At 46.6% G+C, this 19,924-nt stretch overlaps 2 protein-coding genes across 2 annotated transcripts; one reads left to right on the forward strand and one right to left on the reverse strand.

Moving 5' to 3' along the window:
• Window positions 1–1,720: 1,720 nt before the first annotated feature.
• Window positions 1,721–3,273, reverse strand: LOC120682174 (SKP1-interacting partner 15-like). Its single transcript, XM_039963954.1, has one exon. The coding sequence runs from the start codon at window positions 3,201–3,203 to the stop codon at window positions 1,962–1,964; it is 1,242 nt and encodes a 413-aa protein (XP_039819888.1). The 5' UTR covers window positions 3,204–3,273; the 3' UTR covers window positions 1,721–1,961.
• A 14,338-nt stretch (window positions 3,274–17,611) lies between these two features.
• Window positions 17,612–19,006, forward strand: LOC120680460 (vacuolar iron transporter homolog 5-like). The gene has a single exon (XM_039961955.1). The coding sequence runs from the start codon at window positions 17,810–17,812 to the stop codon at window positions 18,422–18,424; it is 615 nt and encodes a 204-aa protein (XP_039817889.1). The 5' UTR covers window positions 17,612–17,809; the 3' UTR covers window positions 18,425–19,006.
• The last annotated feature ends 918 nt before the right edge of the window (window positions 19,007–19,924 follow it).

Here is a 19,924-nt window from a genome sequence, read left to right on the forward strand (position 1 = left end):
CGGCCGAGGCCCACAACTCAAACAGCCCACAAAACAATCTCAAGTCTGATCGTTTTTCAACCTGATCGACGCGACTAATCGCGACTAGTCAGACGACTAGAAAACTAGTCGCCCAGACCTACTCGGTGTCCCTTATCGGGGTCACTGGACCGATAAGCCCGACTAATCGTGACTAATCGCGATTAGTCGGACGACTAGATAACATGGACTCCAGCGACCACTAAAGTGTGAAATTTTCAAGCTCACAATCTGTAAATTTCTATTATGGTGACAAAGGACAAACTGCATATAGTTTGCTTAAGATAGGCATGTGAGGTTTCAACAGCTTCCACCACTAATTATGGTTAAATGGAATTATGGATCATATGTATTATCACGACGCATAAATATGCACTACAACAAATACACTTCACAGACAAATTTTCAAGCTAATGATTCACTAAGCAGCTTATAACAAACTTCATGAAAATCAGGGCTGACAATAATTACCATTAATAGTTGTCAAAATATGTTAGCAATTTTTGATATTTTGTTAGCTAAGATCAGCACACAGGCATCCAAAAACATCAGATACAAGTACCTATGTGTACACACATGAGTTTGTAGAGCATGATTTTTTTTTTTTGAAAAGATGTTACCTTTTGCACATAGGCTTAAAATTACCAGTAATACATCCCTAAGACACAAAGATATAATCTTATAATTTACTTAGATAACATTGGCTATAGTTGACGCTTGTTCGTTGCTTTATGCAGAAGTGGAGCACTGGTGAACATGATAGCCCATAGGAGCACTACAACGACTCCAAGAGAACATCCCAACTTCAAGCAAATGGCTCTTCAAGACTTTAGCAATCTTCTTTATCAAATTCTGAGTGGAAACAGGCTGATAATAACATGATAGTACCATGAGTTATTTTGAGAAAATTCAAGAGACTAATGACGCAATAGTGAAGTAACAAAACAATACTAGCTAGTGCCAAAAGGTAGACCAGAAATCATGTTTAATGGGGGGCACTGCAAGTGCATAGTATTTGCCACCCTGAACCGCTGTCATAGACAGAAGCAGCCCTAACATATCAGTGACATTGTGACACAATCGTGAAAATGACCATATTGAAAAGTGGCATATTCATTAATATCCCTTCTAAATTCTATACATGGTCATCGTTAGAGGTAGATAAGGTCATGATTCGGCCAGCCCAATTACATCAATTACTTTAGTGCTAACTAGGACAGCGCTACATCCAGACACTAGTTACCCTGTGGTTCCACAACTCATGTAATGATTGCCAAAATAACAGCTATAGTGCATACATCTTATTTACTGAGAGGTAATCAAAGGCCTAGTGATCAAATAACAGGTAACCGCGATTGAGTACTAAACAAGTTAACCATCCAATCCAGGCGAATTAGTAAGCAAGCAGTTATGAATTGTGCATGACAGATTGACAGTACTCTATGCTGAGCGACGGAAGTGGTAGACTGGTAGGTTAAGACCATTGCAAACCCTAGAAAAAGTATCAACACCACCAACACCCAGTAAATCATAATGCTGATCAGTTTGGTTACTTAAAGGCAGCTGGGTGACCAAATTTCAATCCGAAGCAAACATCCAATAACAGCACCGACGTAAAGGTATTATGATAATGTTCCCACCTTGCATATGAGCAAGCAGAATGGTAACCAAACACTACAAATTCCAACTTAATCAAGAAACATTTCATCAAGGAAATGAGGATCACTCTACAGCATTTCAATGTCCAAAACAAACAACTTAAGGTTCATTTTCCATTAATCAAGTACAACAATTAGAAGTTTTCATCATGCTAAACATTGTAAATAAAATGCGGGGACATATCAGTTCCCGTGTACGCAACAGATAGATGTCCCATACCAAATGAAAATCTTAACTTAGCTCATTTAGTCACGCACCGGACTAGGATACAGTTTCCATCAGCATCAAGGAATCGCTGTAAACCCACCATCGAACACAAATCCACGGTATACACCATCGCCGTAACCAGGAACAACATCCACCCAGTCCCACTTGCCACCACTGCCCCCGGTCTCATCCTCCTCCCACATTGCAAGCTTCCCACGAACCCGCTTTCCGGCGAACCAGACCTTCCCATCACCTCCAAACACCTTCACCTTGTTGTTGCCACCAGCAGCTGCAGTGGGCATTGTGTTGCCCTGTGAAGCAGCAGCAGCCTCGCAGAGGCCAGTGAAGCAGCGGTACATGTTGGGCGGCATGCGGCCAGCTTCGTCCCACTCCATGGTGGCCAGATCTAGGCGGAGGATTAGCACCGTGGAGCACGGCGCATCCATGGCGAAGGAGGACCTAAGGCCGCCGATCATAAGGACTCGGCGGCCGCCGGCCCCGGCAAGGAGGCGGGGGCGCTTGAGGATCTCGAAGACATCTCCCCATGCGGCGCGCTCGACGGGCGCCCAGCCGCCGGTGAGCATGGCAAGCGGGCAGGAGAAGAGTTTCCACTGGCTGCGCCACGGGGTGCCGACGTCGCAGAGAGCGAAGACGGCTGCTGCGGCGGAGGCCAGTATGGGGCTCCGCGGCTTGGACGGCAGCGAGAGGGGATGCTTCATCCACTTGGCGGATCCGGAGGGTGTGTAGGAGAGCGCGGCGAGCTCGGTGAGGACGAGGACCGTGCCGGCGGGGCCGGCGAGGACGGTGCCGTGGCGCGCCCAGGCGGATCCGAGCGGGGGCAGGAGGCGGTAGGTGCCGGCGAAGGGGTTGCAGACGGCGAGCGATTTGGGCGGGTGCGCGGGCGAGGTGGAGGTGGATGTGGATGTGGATGTGGAGGGGAGGAGGGGCGAGGTGGATGTGGAGGTCTCGAGCCAGAGGTAGAGGAGGGAGGTGGAGGAGGCGACGGGGGAGAAGGAGTGGTAGGGGAGGAAGTGGGCGAAGGGTAGGCGGAGCCAGTGGCGGCGCGCGGGGTCGAAGGCGTGGAGGCATCCGCCGCCTTCGGGGCGCGGGTGGCGGAGGAGGAGGAGGCGCAGGGTGGGGAGCAGCGCGAGGAACTGGGCGGAGAGGGTGTCGTGGAAGAGGCGCGAGACGGGGCGGCAGACGACGGCGTCGCGCAGCTGGAGGCGGAGAAGGACGTTGTGGAGGGCGTCGGGCGGAAGGTGGTGGATCGGCGGCGGGGGCTGCGAGTCGGCGGCGGGGTCGGAGCCGGCGGCAGCCATGGCGGATGGGGGTGGGGTTTGGTGGTGGCCGGCCTGGTGGGGATTTTTTTGTTGGGGAACAAACAGATGACTACTCGGGGGAGAAGAAAGGACCCGGTGTTTTTGATGTGGGTCCGTCACCCTTGGTGTGGGACCCATTCCTGTGGGCAAGTCGACTGACTGCTTGGAACACCCAAGGGTCGTCGAGGCTGGAGGACGCCCAAATCTCTTGTGCTGACCATGCATGCACATGATCAACATCAAGAGGAAGCACAAGCAGGAAGGGAGTAACAAGACAGTGACGGGGCCGGCAGTCCACCGCATGCAGAGACGACTTAGACCATCCACAGTGGAAGGAGCAAATGAAAGAGCAAATGTACTGTTTGACACTGTAGATGTACTGTTTGGCACTGTAGACAGAGAGGGCGTGAAAAACGACGAGGGAGCAAATTTGCTCTTGCTCCCTCCGCTGTGGTCAGGCTTAGAAGAGAGTACGGAGTATGTATGTAATGTACTCCCTCCACTGCATAAAGGAATGTAATTCTCGCTTTTTGATAAATCAAACAGTTTAAACTTAGACTAAAGTTATATAATAATAATATTCATGATACTAAAAAATAAATATCATTAGATTAGTTATAAAATATATTATTTTAAATTTATTTGGAGACATAAACGCTAATACTATTTACTATAAATTTGGTCAAACTTAAACACTATTGTGACTGAATTCATTATAGCATTCTTTTGTGGACAGATAAAGTAAAAGCTAGCTAGCTAGGAGTAGCAAATTAAAGCGAGGGCAGCAACAGATTATTAGTGAATACAATGTTAGAATTTGCCAAAACTTAACATTAGTGGCACGTTACCCAGAATTTTAGCATAACCTAGTTCATGACAAATCAATCTAATGCGGAATAAATGGTAATCATTATACCAGCGTTAGCAGTAGCAGCAGCCATTTACGTCTGATCCGTAGAGCAAGTAGGCGTTCTTGTCGGTGTAGAAGATGCAGCAGCGAATCGGCGTCCTTCGGGCCCCAACGGGAGTGCTTGGCCTTCCAAACCCCTCCAGTGCCCTTAGCGATCAGACTAGCGGTGGCTAGGGTTTTAGAATGACGTGAATGGGTGATTAAGGTGCTAACCACGACCTTATATTTATAGGCACTGTGGGGCTGGGGGCCAGCCTCTGGAAACGGGCCTAATGGGCCTGCTGATCACAGCCCATTAGGGTTTTATCATTAGGTTTCCTTAATTGTGTTTAGATGGTTTAAACGCTTCCTTAATAGTGAAGATCACAAATATCCTAACTGAAATTTATTTCCAACATTCTCCCACTTGATCGAACGGTTAAGGCTAATGGTCGTATTATACTAATGTTCACCCTTAGTAGTAACAGAAAGTACCGAACCAATGCGTCGTTAGTAGCTTGATGCACTACTGGGACCCCATTACCCACAGTCTCACTGAAACACCTCGGTAGAACGCTTATTCGTTAGTTGGGAGTCATAATGGCCCTAAACCAGGACCTAAAGACTATCCACCAAACCCATATTAGTAACGTGCTGCTTAAACACGTTCGGTGGTAAGCCTTTAGTGAGCGGATCCGCTAACATAGAATTAATTCTTATGTGTTCAATCTTAATGGTTCGATCCTGGCATCTTTCTTTCACAACACGATACTTAAGGTCAATGTGTTTGGAAGCACCACTTGACTTGTTGTTACTCGAAAAGAATACTGCAGACTGATTATCACAGTATAACATTATATGTTCTGTAATGCTGTCAATTACCTTGAGGCCCGGAATAAAATTCTTAAGCCAAACAACCTGTCCAGTTGCTTCATAGCATGCTACAAACTCAGCTTGCATCGTCGACGCTGCAACTAAACTTTGCTTAGAGCTTTTCCATGATATAGCTCCACCAGCTAACGTGTAGATATATCCTGATGTAGATTTCCTACTATCCACACATCCAGCAAAGTCAGCATCAGTATAACCCACAACTTCAAGGTTATCTGATCTTCTGTATGTGAGCATGAAGTCTTTAGTGCCTTGGCAGTAACGTAATGCCTTCTTGACACCAACCCAGTGGACCTTTCCGGAATTTTTCTGATATCTTCCAAACATTCCGGTAGCAAATGCCAAGTCAGGATGCATACAGACTTGTGCATACATCAGGCTTCCGGCAACTGAAGCATAAGGTATGTCCTTCATCTCATCTGATTCCAATTGGTTCTTAGGACATTGGGCTTCACTAAACTTATCACCCTTCGCTAATGGAACAGGTGTGGCCTTACTCTTATCCATATTAAATCTCTTAAGCATTTTCTCAATATATGCCTTTTGAGACAATCCTAGTACTCTTTTGGTCCTATCTCGGTGTATCTCAATGCCCAGAACATAAGAGACTTCACCAAGATCTTTCATATCAAAATTGGATGAAAGAAATCCCTTTGTCTCATGCAGCATACGCTTATCGCTGCTCGCTAATAGGATATCATCCACATAAAGCATTAGAATTATAAATTTACCACCCTTTATCTTAGTGTAGATACAATTATCCACATCATTCTCCTTAAATCCGAATTTCTTAATCACTTGATCGAATTTAAGGTTCCACTGTCTTGATGCTTGCTTAAGCCCGTAAATAGATTTCTTAAGTCTGCATCCTAAATGTTCATTGTCCTTCACAACAAAACCTTCCGGTTGTGCCAAGAAAATGGTCTCATCCAAGTCACCATTAAGGAACGCAGTTTTGACATCCATCTGATGTAGCTCTAAGTCATAATGAGCTACTAGCGCCATAACAATTCTGAATGAATCTTTCTTAGACACAGGGGAGAAAGTTTCATTATAATCAATCCCTTCCTTTTGTGTAAAACCTTTGGCTACAAGCCTTGCTTTGAATCGTTCGACATTCCCTTTAGAATCACGTTTAGTCTTGTAAACCCATTTACAACCTACTGGTTTGACTCCATTAAGAATATCTACCAGATCCCAAACATCATTGGAACTCATGGACTTAAGCTCTTCTTCCATGGCCTCAACCCATTTGGCAGAGTTCTCACATGATACTGCCTCTCTAAACGAGTTAGGATCATCAGCTTTCCCAATATCATACATGTCTTCACTTAAGTATGTCTCATAATCAGGGAAAACTGTCTGTTTCCTAGCCCGCTGTGATATTCTTAATGGTTCAACAGGCTGAGGTGCTGGTTGAGGTGCAGTCTGAGGCACCTCGACAGGGTTTTCAACTTCAGCATTAGGCGCCATTTGCTCAGCTTGTTGTTCGCTCACAGGCTCAGGAGCTACTTCAACAGGCGGAGCAGCGCTAGTACTCTGAACAGGAGGCGTAATCTGAACAGATGGTGTACTCTGAACGGAAGGAACAAACAGTGGCACTAACTGAGGTGTTACTGTTTCTTGAATCACCGGGATGGGAAGCTCAGCCCGTATTTCTTCAAGATTAATTTCCCTCCTCGGAAAGTTCCCACTGATTCCTGCATCCTCTAGGAATACAGCCTGTCTGGTCTCAACGAACTTAGTGAAACGATCAGGACAGTAGAATCGGTATCCCTTAGACTTATCAGGGTATTCGATGAAATAGCAGCTCACCGTCTTATCATCTAATTTCTTTTGTTGTGGATTAAATAACTTAGCTTCGGCTGGACATGTAACACCCCTGTGTTAATCATGCTCGCTAATCACGATTTATTTCGCTAATCGTGGACTCGAGTTCGTCGTTAGCGTTAATCGGGTTCGCATAGTAATCTTTGTTTTACCGATGTTCGATCTCGTTTTTGTCCTTGATCTGAGCTCCAAATCAACTTCCGCCCAAAACGAAAGTTGTTGATCTTTTAATCCTCTACAACTTTTATTTTGGCCAAATTTCAAGTTGCTACATGAAATTTGGAGTTTCAGTTAACCAAAATCAAGTCAAAATCCTTAAATTCGATCACTGTGCTCTCCAGTGCCTTCACTGTGCCGCACCGACGCCGTCCCGACGTCTGGCCGCCGGTGAGCAACGCCACGCGTCGGCAATCGCGCCGCGACGCCGCTCAAGCTCAGCCTTATCGTCTCCCAGAGACATCTCCGTGTTCCTCATCCCCTTTCTCTGCCTCGAGCTGCTGCTGCGCAGCGCACGAGCTCGAGTTCGCCGCCATCCATCCCGCGGGCCAACTCTCACCACCCTGCTTCGTTTCCGCGCACCCGGAGCCGCGCGACCTCACCTCGCACCTACTCCGCCCCTCCCTGAGCCCGTTCGATTTGTTTCCCGACCAAATCGGGCATTTCCGTCGCGGCCACCATTGCTGTCCTCGTCGAGCTCCGCCCCCTCTCCGTCGAGCCGCACCTCCGACCATCCTCCGCCTCAAATCGAACCATGGTGAGCTTCCCGGCAACCTACTCTCCCTCTCCGACCTTTTCCCCGCCCAAATCCGGCGCCGCCGCTGATTAGCCTCCGCGCCACCGCAGGCGCTCGGCGCGCCGCGCGCGCACGCCGCGGGCCGCACTGCGCGGGCCCCGCAGGCCGATGCCGCGCGCCTCGCAGCCGCCAGCCCCCGTGAACCGCGACGCCGCCGTCTGACCTCGCCTCCGCCGCCGGCCGGGCCGGAACGGCTGTGCGCCGCCGCGCCCCTGCCCCCAGCGCCGCCACGGGCCGCTCCGCTCGCGCGCCCTGCTTTGTCGTCGCGTGCGCCGGCCCGCCGGGCTGCCCTGGCCGCGGGCGGTCCAGGCCGCGCTGCCGGCGTGCCGCGGGCGGGCCGGGACGCCGCCGCCGCCGCCCTGTGGCCGCCGCGCCAGCCACGGCCGTGGCGCGGGCGAAGCAGAGGAGGGGGGCGGGCCTGGGTCCCTGATGTGTGGGGCCCGGCTGTCAGCCCCTCTTTTAATGTTTTACCTTTTTCTTACATAGGCTGCAAACTTTGAAAATTCATAGAAATTCGTAGAAAAATGCTAAAAATACAAAGTAAAATTTTTTAGGTTTCTAAAATCAAGATATTCAGAGGAAAAATACTTGTGCATGTAAAATGTCACTTTTGCCCTATTGAAAATTCAGTTTGTGTTTAAGGTAGTTTAATTTGTACCACTTGTTTTGTGGCTCTAAAAATTATGAAAAATTTGCAGTGGCTTAATTCTTGTATGTGTAGTCCACTGTAAAAGTTTCAGATGCATGGCATATGTGCTTGGTTGTGGATCTGTTAGTGTTTGTTTTCCTTTTCTAGGGCTAAAAGAAATGTTTTTCTATATCAGTAAATGTTGGAAAAATGTGTGAGGCATGCTTTATTGCATTCACGTTGATCTGGTAAATTTTAATATCTAGATCCTGTATGCAAGTTAGGGTTTTGCTTATAGTTTGCCCCTAGCCATGCTCTTTTCTTTATTTAAATGTTGTTAGTTATTTGTTTCATGCATGTGTAACCTTAGCAAAGCAAGCCTCTGTTTTAATCCATGTTGCTCTAAGCAAGTTTAGTAGTTGTTGTTTTGAAGGAAACATTTCAGGCTAAAATAAGTTGATCTTTGCATCGCATCATAAGCACTCATGCGTTACACCGTATCCTAACTGTTGCATGGCATATTTTATTCGTGTAGACGCCGCGAACGAAGTCGCCCACGAGCAGAAGAGCCGCAGAAGGACGCCGTTGAGCCCGCTCCAGAAGATCTCATTAACCCCGCTGACCTACAAGGCAAGCCCCGGAGCATAACCATAATTTAATTATTCAATGCTTATTTAAGTAATTGTGTATTTAAGTATTAGGAGTTGTATGAAACCCTAGTATGCATGTTCTCCCTAGGTACCTGAGAGTCCATACTAGTGTGCAGGTATCATTAGCAATGCTATGCTAAGTAGGATCTCGGTAAAAGTCGAGTGATTACTGTCACTCGCGAGTTTTAGGATCTTGGTTCCTTAACTATGGCTTTGAAATGCGCTGATGAGTAAAAAGAATTGGAGACCGGGCGGGAATGAGTTGGAGTATTGCTATGAATAGATGAGAAAATGAACTCCCGCCTGTGTCGATTGAGGACCGTACCGTTGTTGGCTCTGATGACCGAGTTTGAACAGTACTAACCACATGCTGGAAGTAGGAGGTAGTCGAAACCGGTAAGCTAATTACCTGAATTGCAATGATACTTTGAATCGTGACCTGCTATTCTGGGAGTGGGATGATGGCGGGTGTTGGATTGTATGTCGCCTCCGGGTTCTCTGGGAGTTCGCCGTGAGGGACCCTTCACCCGGGTTTTGGCAGGCGTGATTCAGACGTCGGGGTGATGATGGTAACAGTTGACGTGTGTGGCCCGACGGGGTTTACGCGTGTCGTGTAAGTTAGGTCCACCTTGCAAGGTTAAATCAGATCGATTCGCCGTCTCTCTCGATTAAGAGAACCTTGGTCACTGCATCACATCGTAGTAAGAAGTGGAATAAGCTTTGAAAGGTGAAGTCGGCATGTTGTATCTGTTGTTTTGAAGAATTAATCTGAACTACCATGTGTGCTCTAGATGTTAGGCGAATATAGTTAATACTCGCTGTACTAAATGGAGCTAAAATATTGAAAGTAAGGACTCACTGCTAGTAGCCTTTCAGCAAAAGAACTCCAAAGCCAAAAAGCTTTGCATGTCTAGGTAATGGGCTAAGTATACCCAAAGTCGGGTAAGCCTTGATGAGTATTAGTATACTCAGGGTTGTTGTTGTAACCCTTCTTAGCAGGTTGCGTTCCCGCTGACTTCGAGGAGGTATGTGCGTCTTGGATTGGACAGCCGCTTCCTCCTGGGTGGACCGTCGAGTGGGCCCCGTCTTCCCCGTGAAGACCGGGCAGGTTGGCATCACATCGGTGGGCAGGATGTGGAGCTCACCTTGTATCGTCGTCGTGGTTATCATATTGTATTTCAAACTCAGTTTTAAACTTCCGCTGTGTTTTAAACTCTGTCGCTTGTATTAAGACTTTTATGTAAAACTTGTGTTGTAAATTAATTTGAAGACTTCTGTATGCTGGTATCACCTGTGCTCGTCTTCGTACGGGTCTAAGTGCAATTGTGATCCTGGAGTACAGTAGTTTAATCGGGATTTTACCCGACAGCCTGTCAGGTTACACCGTTTTAAGTGCACAGTAACTTGATTAAGTATTAAGATGATGGTTAGTGCATTTAAGCCGGTTTAATTTGGACGGTGCTGCTACAGGACAGCCCCACACACGAAAATAATTAAGCGATGGTTTCTTCCCAAACCACAACTCATAAGGTGTTTTTGGCATGAATTTGGAAGGAACACGATTAAGTATGTGTGCAACTGTTTTTAATGCTTCCATCCACAGCTCCACAGACAAAGCAGAATAACTAAGCATGCTACGTACCATGTCCATTAGTGTACGATTACGACGCTCAGCAACTCCGTTTTGCTGTGGTTCGCCCGGCATACTGTACTGGGCCTTTATGCCATTCTCTTCAAGATACTTAGCTAATGGTCCAGGTACTTGGCCGAATGGAGCATGTCTCCCATAATATTCACCACCTCGATCCGATCTCACTAATTTAATAGTGAGCTTATGCTGATTTTCCACTTTAGGCTTGAATATTTTGAATTTATCTAATGACTCGGATCGATCATGAATGGGGTAAATATAACCATAACGAGAGAAGTCATCAGTGAAAGTAATGAACGAGTCAAAACCATCAACAGACTTTACTGGGAACGGGCCCCAAATATCAGTATGAATTATTTCTAATAGGCCCGAACTCCGAGTAGCTCCTTTCTTAATTGTCTTAGCGAATTTCCCCTTAATACAATCAACACATTGTTGATCTAAGTCTGAGAGATCTAATGAATGGAGTATCTCTTCTCTTATGAGACGCTCAATTCTCCCCCTCGAAATGTGGCCCAAACGACAATGCCACAATTTCGAAGAAGTCTCATCATCACGCTTACGTTTATGCGATACATCATCCACATTCATTGCAGAATAAACAGTATCAAGAGAGAGCAAATAAAGATAGCCTTGCAAATGACCAAGTCCCACACTTAAATTATGAAATTTAATGTTGCATACGGACTTGCCAAACTTACAAATATGTCCTGACTTATCTAAACGCGAAACATAAATAAGGTTTCTCTTCAAACTGGGAACATAAAGAACATCATGCAAACTAAGGTTGAAGCCGCCTGGTAACTCCAAATTGAAGCTCCCAATGCCTTCAACCTTCACTTCATTTCCATCAGCCACTCTTAGGCTTCGCTCCCCTTCTCTTATAGTTCGGATCGAACTGAATACCTGCAGTGAATTGGAAATGTGCACAGTGGCACCTGAGTCAATCCACCAAGTATTAGGAGAAAAATTCACTAAGAATGATTCATCAATAAAAGATACATAATCAGTAATTGTACCTTTGTTCTTAAGCCACTCCTTAAATCCATGGCAATCCTTCTGCTCATGTTTAGGTGACTTGCAGAACTTGCACAGCCTCTCATTAGAGGTCTTCTTATGTGACACGGCCTTGCTCTTATGGCACTTAAACTTTCTCTTATGCTGCCTGCTGCTGCCAGACTCAGCCTGATGCTTAGGAGTGTTGCTCATGCTAACACGCCAAAAGCGCTCGCTGACCATGTTGACAGCATCCTTCATCCTTTCAGCTTTCTGCCTTTCTTCTTCCTCAACACAGTAGCTAATGAGCTCAGCTATGCTCCAAGTCGCCTTCTGAGTGTTGTAGCTTATTTTGAAGAGACTGTACTGTACTGGCAGAGAAGTCATGATGAAGTGCACCAGAAAACCATCAGAGATAGCCATATCCAGTGTCTTCATCTTATTTGCCATGTCACACATGCTCATAATGTGCTCCCTGATTCCACTTTGCCCATCATACTGTGAAGTCAGCATCTTCATGATCAGGGTGCTAGCATAAGTCTTGGAAGAACTCTTAAAGTTCTCCTCCACCTTGGCAAGGTATGCCTTGGCACTCAGATCATTACCATCCTGGTCCTTATAAGGAATAGCACCACAGATGGCTGGAGTGATCGTGTTCTTAATGATCATGTTGGCCATCCTGTCTGATCTCTCCCACTTCTCAATGGCAGTACGATCACCATTGGGATCAGCGGGCTCTGCTGGCTTGTTTTGACGTAAGGCGAGATCATACTCGCACACAGCAATGGCAACATTAACATCTTTATACCACCTTGGATAGTTGGTGCCATTCAGGGGCTCAATGGATTTCAGGTAGCCCGTCACAGTGTTCACTGAAAATCATGAGAACAATAACTTAATTAAACTCACAATTAAGATGCGCATAAGAAGTATGAAATTAACCCTACGATGGTCTAATTAAAATCATACATAAATTTCAATTTGCATCACCGATGGGGAAAACAAACGAAATTTATCATTAAAACTCATAATTAAATCAACTATGGTCAGAATTAATTACAAGTACTCTAAATAAACTTCCCGATGGTTCCATTTAAATAGAGTGCATCTTAATTGCTTATGGTGGATGAACATAATTTTCAGTGAATAAATGCAATTAAAACATAATTAAAAGCATTTACATAACTCATGGAAAAATTAAATAAATATAATGCTGGTAATAATAAGTGCAACAGAAATAATTAAAGTCTTTAAACATAACAGCAATTAAATTGAGCTTAAATCATAAGAAACAGTAAAGGAAAAGGCTTTAAACGTTAAACTGGGCTCAAAACTCATTAACAGACCGAAAAACTAAAATGGCCCGTGAACACCCCAAACCGCACGGCCCAAATGCGCGCACTCAGCTCAGCCCAGTAGCGCGCGGCCCGTTAGGCGCGCCACTAGCCAGCTCGGCCTAAAACATTCCCCTCTGCGCGCGGCCCATTAAGCTGCTTGGCCCATCAGCGGCCTGCCCACCAGCAACCCTAATGCGGGTGGATCTGGAGCGTTCGTTTCGATCTGACGGCTGAAAACTTAATGGCATCAGTATAAAACATGGAAGCCCGGTCGGAAAACCTAAGTCATGACCTCACTTCTCTTCCTTTCTCCTCAGTCTGAGCTGCCGCATCGCAACACAGCTGCCATGCCGCTGCCGCGAGCGCGGCGCTCCTCATGCGCGCGCATGCGCAGCTGCTCTGTCCCGGCCGCTGCTCACGCGCACGGGCCCCGCAGCCGTCAGCCGCTGCAGCCCGACTACCGCCGGCCGCATGCGCGAGCCGCGCTGGAGCCAGGGCCACGCGCCCGAGCGCCTTCCAGGGGCGCCTCACGTCAAGGCGACGCGCGCCCAGCGCTTGTGGGCGGGCTCGTGCCCCGCGGCCCCGGTGCCGTGCGCCAGCGGGCCCTGCGGCCGCCAGCGCCGGCCGGAGAGCTGCCGTGCGGCCAACGCCGGCACTCCTGATGCGCCGCCGGCTGGTGTGCGGGCCCAGCAGCACGGGCCCCCCGGCCGCGAGCGCCGCACGCTGCTCATGCGCGCAGAGCTCCGCGTCCTCATGCGCCTGAGTTGCTGTGCCCTGCCGCCTTCTCTGGCACCACCGCGGGCCATCCCGCCGGCGCCGCGTGCGCAAGTCGCGCGCGGCTCCATCGGGGAGGCCCTGCTGTGGTGCTCTTTCATGGCAGCGAGCGTACTCATGGCCACACAGGTAAGTTCTCCTTCAATCTTAGGGTTAGGGTTCATCATGGGATTTGGGGATTTCTTAAATCGATCTGAAAATTTGCATTCCCCTTCTTCTCAAATGCTTACTGATGCATCTAGTTTCATGATTTTGGATCTAATTTGCGGAAATTAAACATGAACAGAGATCTAATTTGGGGAACATATTAAGTAGCAGTAAACCCTAACCTTAATTGCATAGCTAATCATCAATTTGTCTCGGTCTAAACATGAATTAGCATAAACATTAATGATTTGCATCTAATCCGAGATACTTAGCATTAACAGATCAAGATTAATCTTAAACTTGACCTAAACCGAATTAGATTAGATCTAATCTCATGATCAGAAACTTAATTAACCATGATTTAGATCTAATCACGCATGATTAACACATAAAAACCATTCTGCAGGATCTAATTGCATCTAAAACATGAATCAAACTTAACTGTGCAATAGGATCTAATCTGCACAGCACGTTTTGCATCTTAAACCGATGAAAACAGAGGCATAAACATGGCTCAAAAATTGACCGTGCATGACTAGGTTAAGATGGCTCTGATACCAATTGTTAGAATTTACCAAAACTTAACATTAGTGGCACGTTACCCAGAATCTTAGCATAACCTAGTTCATGACAAATCAATCTAATGCGGAATAAATGGTAATCATTATACCAGCATTAGTAGTAGCAGCAGCCATTTACGCCTGATCCGTAGAAGAAGTAGACGTTCTTGTCGGTGTAGAAGATGCAGCAGCGAATCGGCGTCCTTCGGGCGCCAACGGGAGTGCTTGGCCTTCCAAACCTCTCCGGTGCCCTTAGCGATCAGACTAGCGGTGGTTAGGGTTTTAGAATGACGTGAATGGGTGATTAAGGTGCTAACCACGACCTTATATTTATAGGCACTGTGGGGCTGGGGGCCAGCCTCTGGAAACGGGCCTAATGGGCCTGCAGATCACAGCCCATTAGGATTTTATCATTAGGATTTTATCATTAGGTTTCCTTAATCGCATTTAGATGGTTTAAACGCTTCCTTAATAGTGAAGATCACAAATATACTAACTGAAATTTATTTCCAACATACTCGAGTGGAAAAATGGAAAAGAGGTGGAGGCGATAAGATAAAGAATGATTGGGGTGGTGGCTTTCGTGTGGAGCGCATGCGGCTTGCTGCTTGCTTATCGCGCACTCCCTCAGTTCGGATCGATCCATTATATTATTTTTTGTTTAACTACTCCCTGCGAGCATCTGATTGCTCGCTCCTGGCCTGCTGCTTTATTTACACTTTAATTTCTCCAGCAGTTGGCTAGCTAGCGCATGCAACCAGCTAGCTGCTCTCAGATATGATCATCCTGGTTATTGGGTAACAAGGCCAGCAGGCAGCTAGCTAGGGTGCCTGCCGATTCAGCACTCACTCACTCACTAGTAGCCATCGATCGGCTCCGTCCCGCACGGCCGGCCGACCCGACAGCACACACGCGAATAATTCTCCGGCCGGCGGCCACGGCCGTCACCTCACCTCATGCATCTCGCCGGCCAGCTGCTGCTGCTGCTGCTTGCAGCATGCCTTCACCTGCTCTGCTTCACTATGGATCCGATCCGAGCCACATCCATCATGGAGATCGTATCATCGCCGCCCGGACCTAAATTCTTGATGACCTACTTTTTCTTTCCCCTTCTTCTTCTTCTCGCAATCCATCGATCACGGCAAGTACTCCGGCCGATCCGTGTTTTGGGTCGTCTGCTTTATTTATTTGTTGTTACCAAAGCAAAAGCCGTGAGATGGATCGTCGATGCTGTCTGTGTGTCTCCCTTGTCATCATCTTCCCTCAAAAAAAAACTTTCTGTCTCTTTCCCTCGTTTTTCTTTTCATTTTTTGGATTCCAAAGAAGCAAAAAGAAAACAGTAACCGCGACCGCGAGAGGGCCGGCCGGTATGGTTGCATGATCAATAATTATTATCGCTGCTTCTTTTTTCCCCTTCTTCTTCTCATTTTTCTTGTTATGCATCTGCCAGCTGGTGGATTCGATCTTCATGACAAGCCACAACGATATGCCATTCCAAATAGCTGCTAATACAACTATGTACTCTTGTGCTTTCTATAAAAGCCGGGTTAACCCTTGATAAAAAAAGCTGCTAATAACTTGATCGTTTTCCACTAGAATCTATCTCCAATTAGCAATATCCTGTTCGATGGTACTCATCGCTTTAATTAATTTACGACAGAAATGGAGGAACATATGCATGCATATATGGAGACAACAAGCTTTTTGGCCATTCACTACCGGATTCCAAGACTAAGGCACTCGACAAAACTCTAAATGCACTCGGCAAAGACTTTGCCAAGTGCCACTCATGGCATACATCACACGGCAACCAAAGACTCGGCAAAACTGTCTTTGCCGAGTGCTATTTCTCGGCCAAAAAAATTAGAGGAGATGGCCAAATAACGGTAACAGAGGGTTTGCCGAGTGCCTGGATCAAGATACTTGGCAAAGATTCAAAGTTTTGTTGAGTTCCTTTGCAATGACACTCGGCAAAGAGCTAAAAAATAATATATTTACAAACACAGATCTGCATGATTACAATTTCTTAAACCAACCAAAAAGATAAGAAAATAATATACACACACGTAGGTCCGCATCTATGGTTACATAAAATCCAATTTGTAGGATAGTTTCATATACATGTCGTTTACAACTTGTACATACAGACTTGTATGTTTCTGTTACCACCTTTGAGCTATTGCAGTAAAATGAACAAATGAGTACTCTACTAAATATACATCTTCTTAGATCTAGAGAGAACCCGGCACACAACTTCTTTACCGAGTGTTCGATAGAAAGCACCTAGCTAAGCTCAAGTCACTGGGCAAATAGGCGGCTTCCGGCGGTGATTCTTAGTTTGATTGTTTCTTCAGTTCTTGACGTACTAGGTCCCTCGATCCACCAGCTATATACAGCTTGCTTGCTAGCTAGTGCACCCTTACAAGAGCTCCATTCGACTAGCAGGTAGAGGTAGCTAGCAAAAGGCGACAAGATATATGCATGTTTCGTGGCGTTATATATATATATATATATATATATATATATATATATATATATATATATATATATATATATATATATATATATATATATATATATATTATTGCAGCCGTCTTTTTCAAAAGGCGAAAGGAGAACCGTTATTAGCTATACTTGGTGTGTTCGTTCCTAATATAATATGGCACGCGCGCGTACAGTACAAAATGCATGACTAGTAAGTATACTATAATTCTTTCAAGGTGCATACCTGCAGTGACACTCGGTAGCTAGCTAGCCAGTTTTTGTGGCGCATGACTAGCTAGTAAGAACAAAAATGCATGCATGGCCGCAGTTTTTGTGGCGCAACAGACAGACAGACTTGGATTATATATATATATATATATATATATATATATATATATATATATATATATATATATATATATATATAATTGGATAATGACATCTGCTGCTGCTCCCTGTATATGTGATCAATTAGGCTTTATTTCGATTGCGCATATATACAATCGGCAACCACAACCAGCTGCAAAAGGAAGGCCGGGTAGCTAGCTAGCTACCTACCTTTATATCAGGGAGTGTGCTTGACACACCGATACCAGAGGTCAGAGACAAGAGCTAGCCGGCCGGGGTGCAAAAAAAAAAAAAAGATCCACCAAAATTAAAGATGCAGTGCAGTGGAAGTGGATCCCCCACTACATACGAGCAGCGAGTGCATTGGCCGCACGCAACAAAACAAACAATATAATAATATACTAGTAGGCAGCAACGACCTCTCCTCCTCCCTGGCCTGAGATCGATCGAGACCATGCATCTTCATTCCTCTGCTTCTTCTTCTTCTTCCTTCTATAAAACGCGGCACGAGCTAGCGTGTGTCCGCCACACTACATACTGCCGCTGCGGACTAGCTACCTACCCAATAAGCTAGCTAGCTAGCTAGTCTTTGACGATCACTAGCTACATCCCTCCTCCTCCTCCGCGGATGGCCATGAACATGGACGGCAACGTTAGCCGCAAGCTGGACGCGGAGAACCCGCGTGCCCTCGTCTCGTGCGGCGTGGACGACGACGACGACCTGTCGCAGCGCGCCAACTGGCTGCGCGCCGCCGTGCTGGGCGCCAACGACGGCCTGGTGTCCACGGCGTCGCTGATGCTGGGCGTGGGCGCCGTCAAGGCGGACGCGCGCGCCATGGTCATCTCGGGGTTCGCGGGCCTCCTGGCGGGCGCCTGCAGCATGGCCATCGGCGAGTTCGTGTCCGTGTGCTCCCAGCGCGACGTCGAGCTGGCGCAGCTCCACCGCGACGACGAGGAGAAGGCGCTCCCCAGCCCCGTGCAGGCCGCCGCCGCGTCCGCGCTCGCCTTCTCCGTCGGCGCGCTCGTGCCGCTGCTGGCCGCGGGCTTCATCCGCGACTACAGGCTGCGGATCGCCGTCGTCATCGCGCTCGCCACCGCCACGCTGGCCGCCTTCGGCTGCGTCGGCGCCGTGCTGGGGCGCGCCCCCGTGGCGAGGTCGTGCGCGCGGGTCGTGCTCGGCGGCTGGGCCGCCATGGGAGTCACCTTCGGGCTCATGAGGCTCTTCAAAGCCACCGGCATATAATTCCTTGATGATCGTCCTTTCCAACACGCTTCGTTACGTTCTGGCGTGTGCGCCTGCCTGCCTGCCTGCCTGCTACTTGCTGATCGGCCGGTCGGTCGGTCGGTCGGTCTGTCTGGCTAGCAGCTAGCTCATATATACTTGTTCTGATCTTGGTGTTGTTGCTTGCTTCCTACGTGCATCTATTCCTAACCATCATCATATCCCATGAGAGTAGCTAGCTGCTGTATCACAGCGATAGACGACGATGATCTTGTTGCATTATCTATATATACACCTGTAATCCTGCAGGCCTCATATCATATGTATAGCCGGCCACCTGCATGCTGCTGCTCTCATCTCTGCTGCTGCTGCTGCTGCTGAATTTTATAGATCGATAGGTTTACCAGCATGCATTCATGCAACGCTAATGTAATATACTGGCCTGGGTGAGCTCCAAGCAAGAGTAGTCTAAGACGCGACTATATATGGAATAATGCATGTGTAAACACACTAGCTACTAGCTATACTGCCTATCCATCTCTGTATCTTTCAAGTGTACTGATTAATTAATCAATTTCTCACTTCATATATCATGTAAAGATATGAGATGCGGATAATATGTGCTGACAATTAATTAATTAATCAATTAATTAATTGCCACCAGTGATCGAGTGAGTGCTGACAAATAAAGCAAAGATATGAGATGCGGATAATATGTGCATTCCTTGTCCTGTCCCGGCCATCTGCTGGCTCCACACTCCATTGTCCATCGACAAAAGTAGGCCTAATAATCAACCATCATGCCGTGTGCCACCCATCTAGCATACTTGGTTTTCCCTACCTCTCACAGCTTAATTATTCCAAACTTTTTTCTATTAACTGTTTATTTTGAAAAGGTTTTCTAGTTTTTATTTTATAATAAGTTTACCATATTAAAACCTACATTTCAGGAAGTTTTTAAAGAACTTGTTTGTAGAATCTTTCAGGAGAATGTTATCAGGGAAAACCTTTTCTAGTGAAACATGATTCTTTGCTTTCGCTAATTAAGAGCTACGTGCTCAATATAATACTATTGATTAGCAAAACTAGCCAATATATAGAGGGAGCTCATCTCCCTTCTTCTTCTTCCTCCTCCTTCTTCATTCTTTCTTCTAAAAAAATGAATTTTTTCAGGAGGGGGGGGGGGGGAGCGGGGCTTAGGGGGATATCCATTGATCTCTTGTGGAGGTAGATGGGGCTTGATCCCCTCTATCCGGCCCTGATGCTATTGATTTTTATCTAATCATTTTTAATTTTTTATTAGAACATTTTTCAAAATGGCAATAGTCATAGCCATACCAAAGCTATTAAATATTCTAATAGAAAATACTAAATTTGTAAAAAAAAATCAAATAACACCAAGTGTTTTTTATCAAAGTGATTCTTCCCCGACCCTTCTTGTTTTTCTTGCTCATCCACATCCTAGCACTAGGTTAGGTGCAAAGAAAGGCAAGATTCATTGTTGGTGTGCAAGCATCAACA

The sequence above is a fragment of the Panicum virgatum genome, chromosome 7N, assembly GCF_016808335.1.
Source record: "Panicum virgatum strain AP13 chromosome 7N, P.virgatum_v5, whole genome shotgun sequence".
Lineage (NCBI taxonomy): Eukaryota > Viridiplantae > Streptophyta > Magnoliopsida > Poales > Poaceae > Panicum > Panicum virgatum.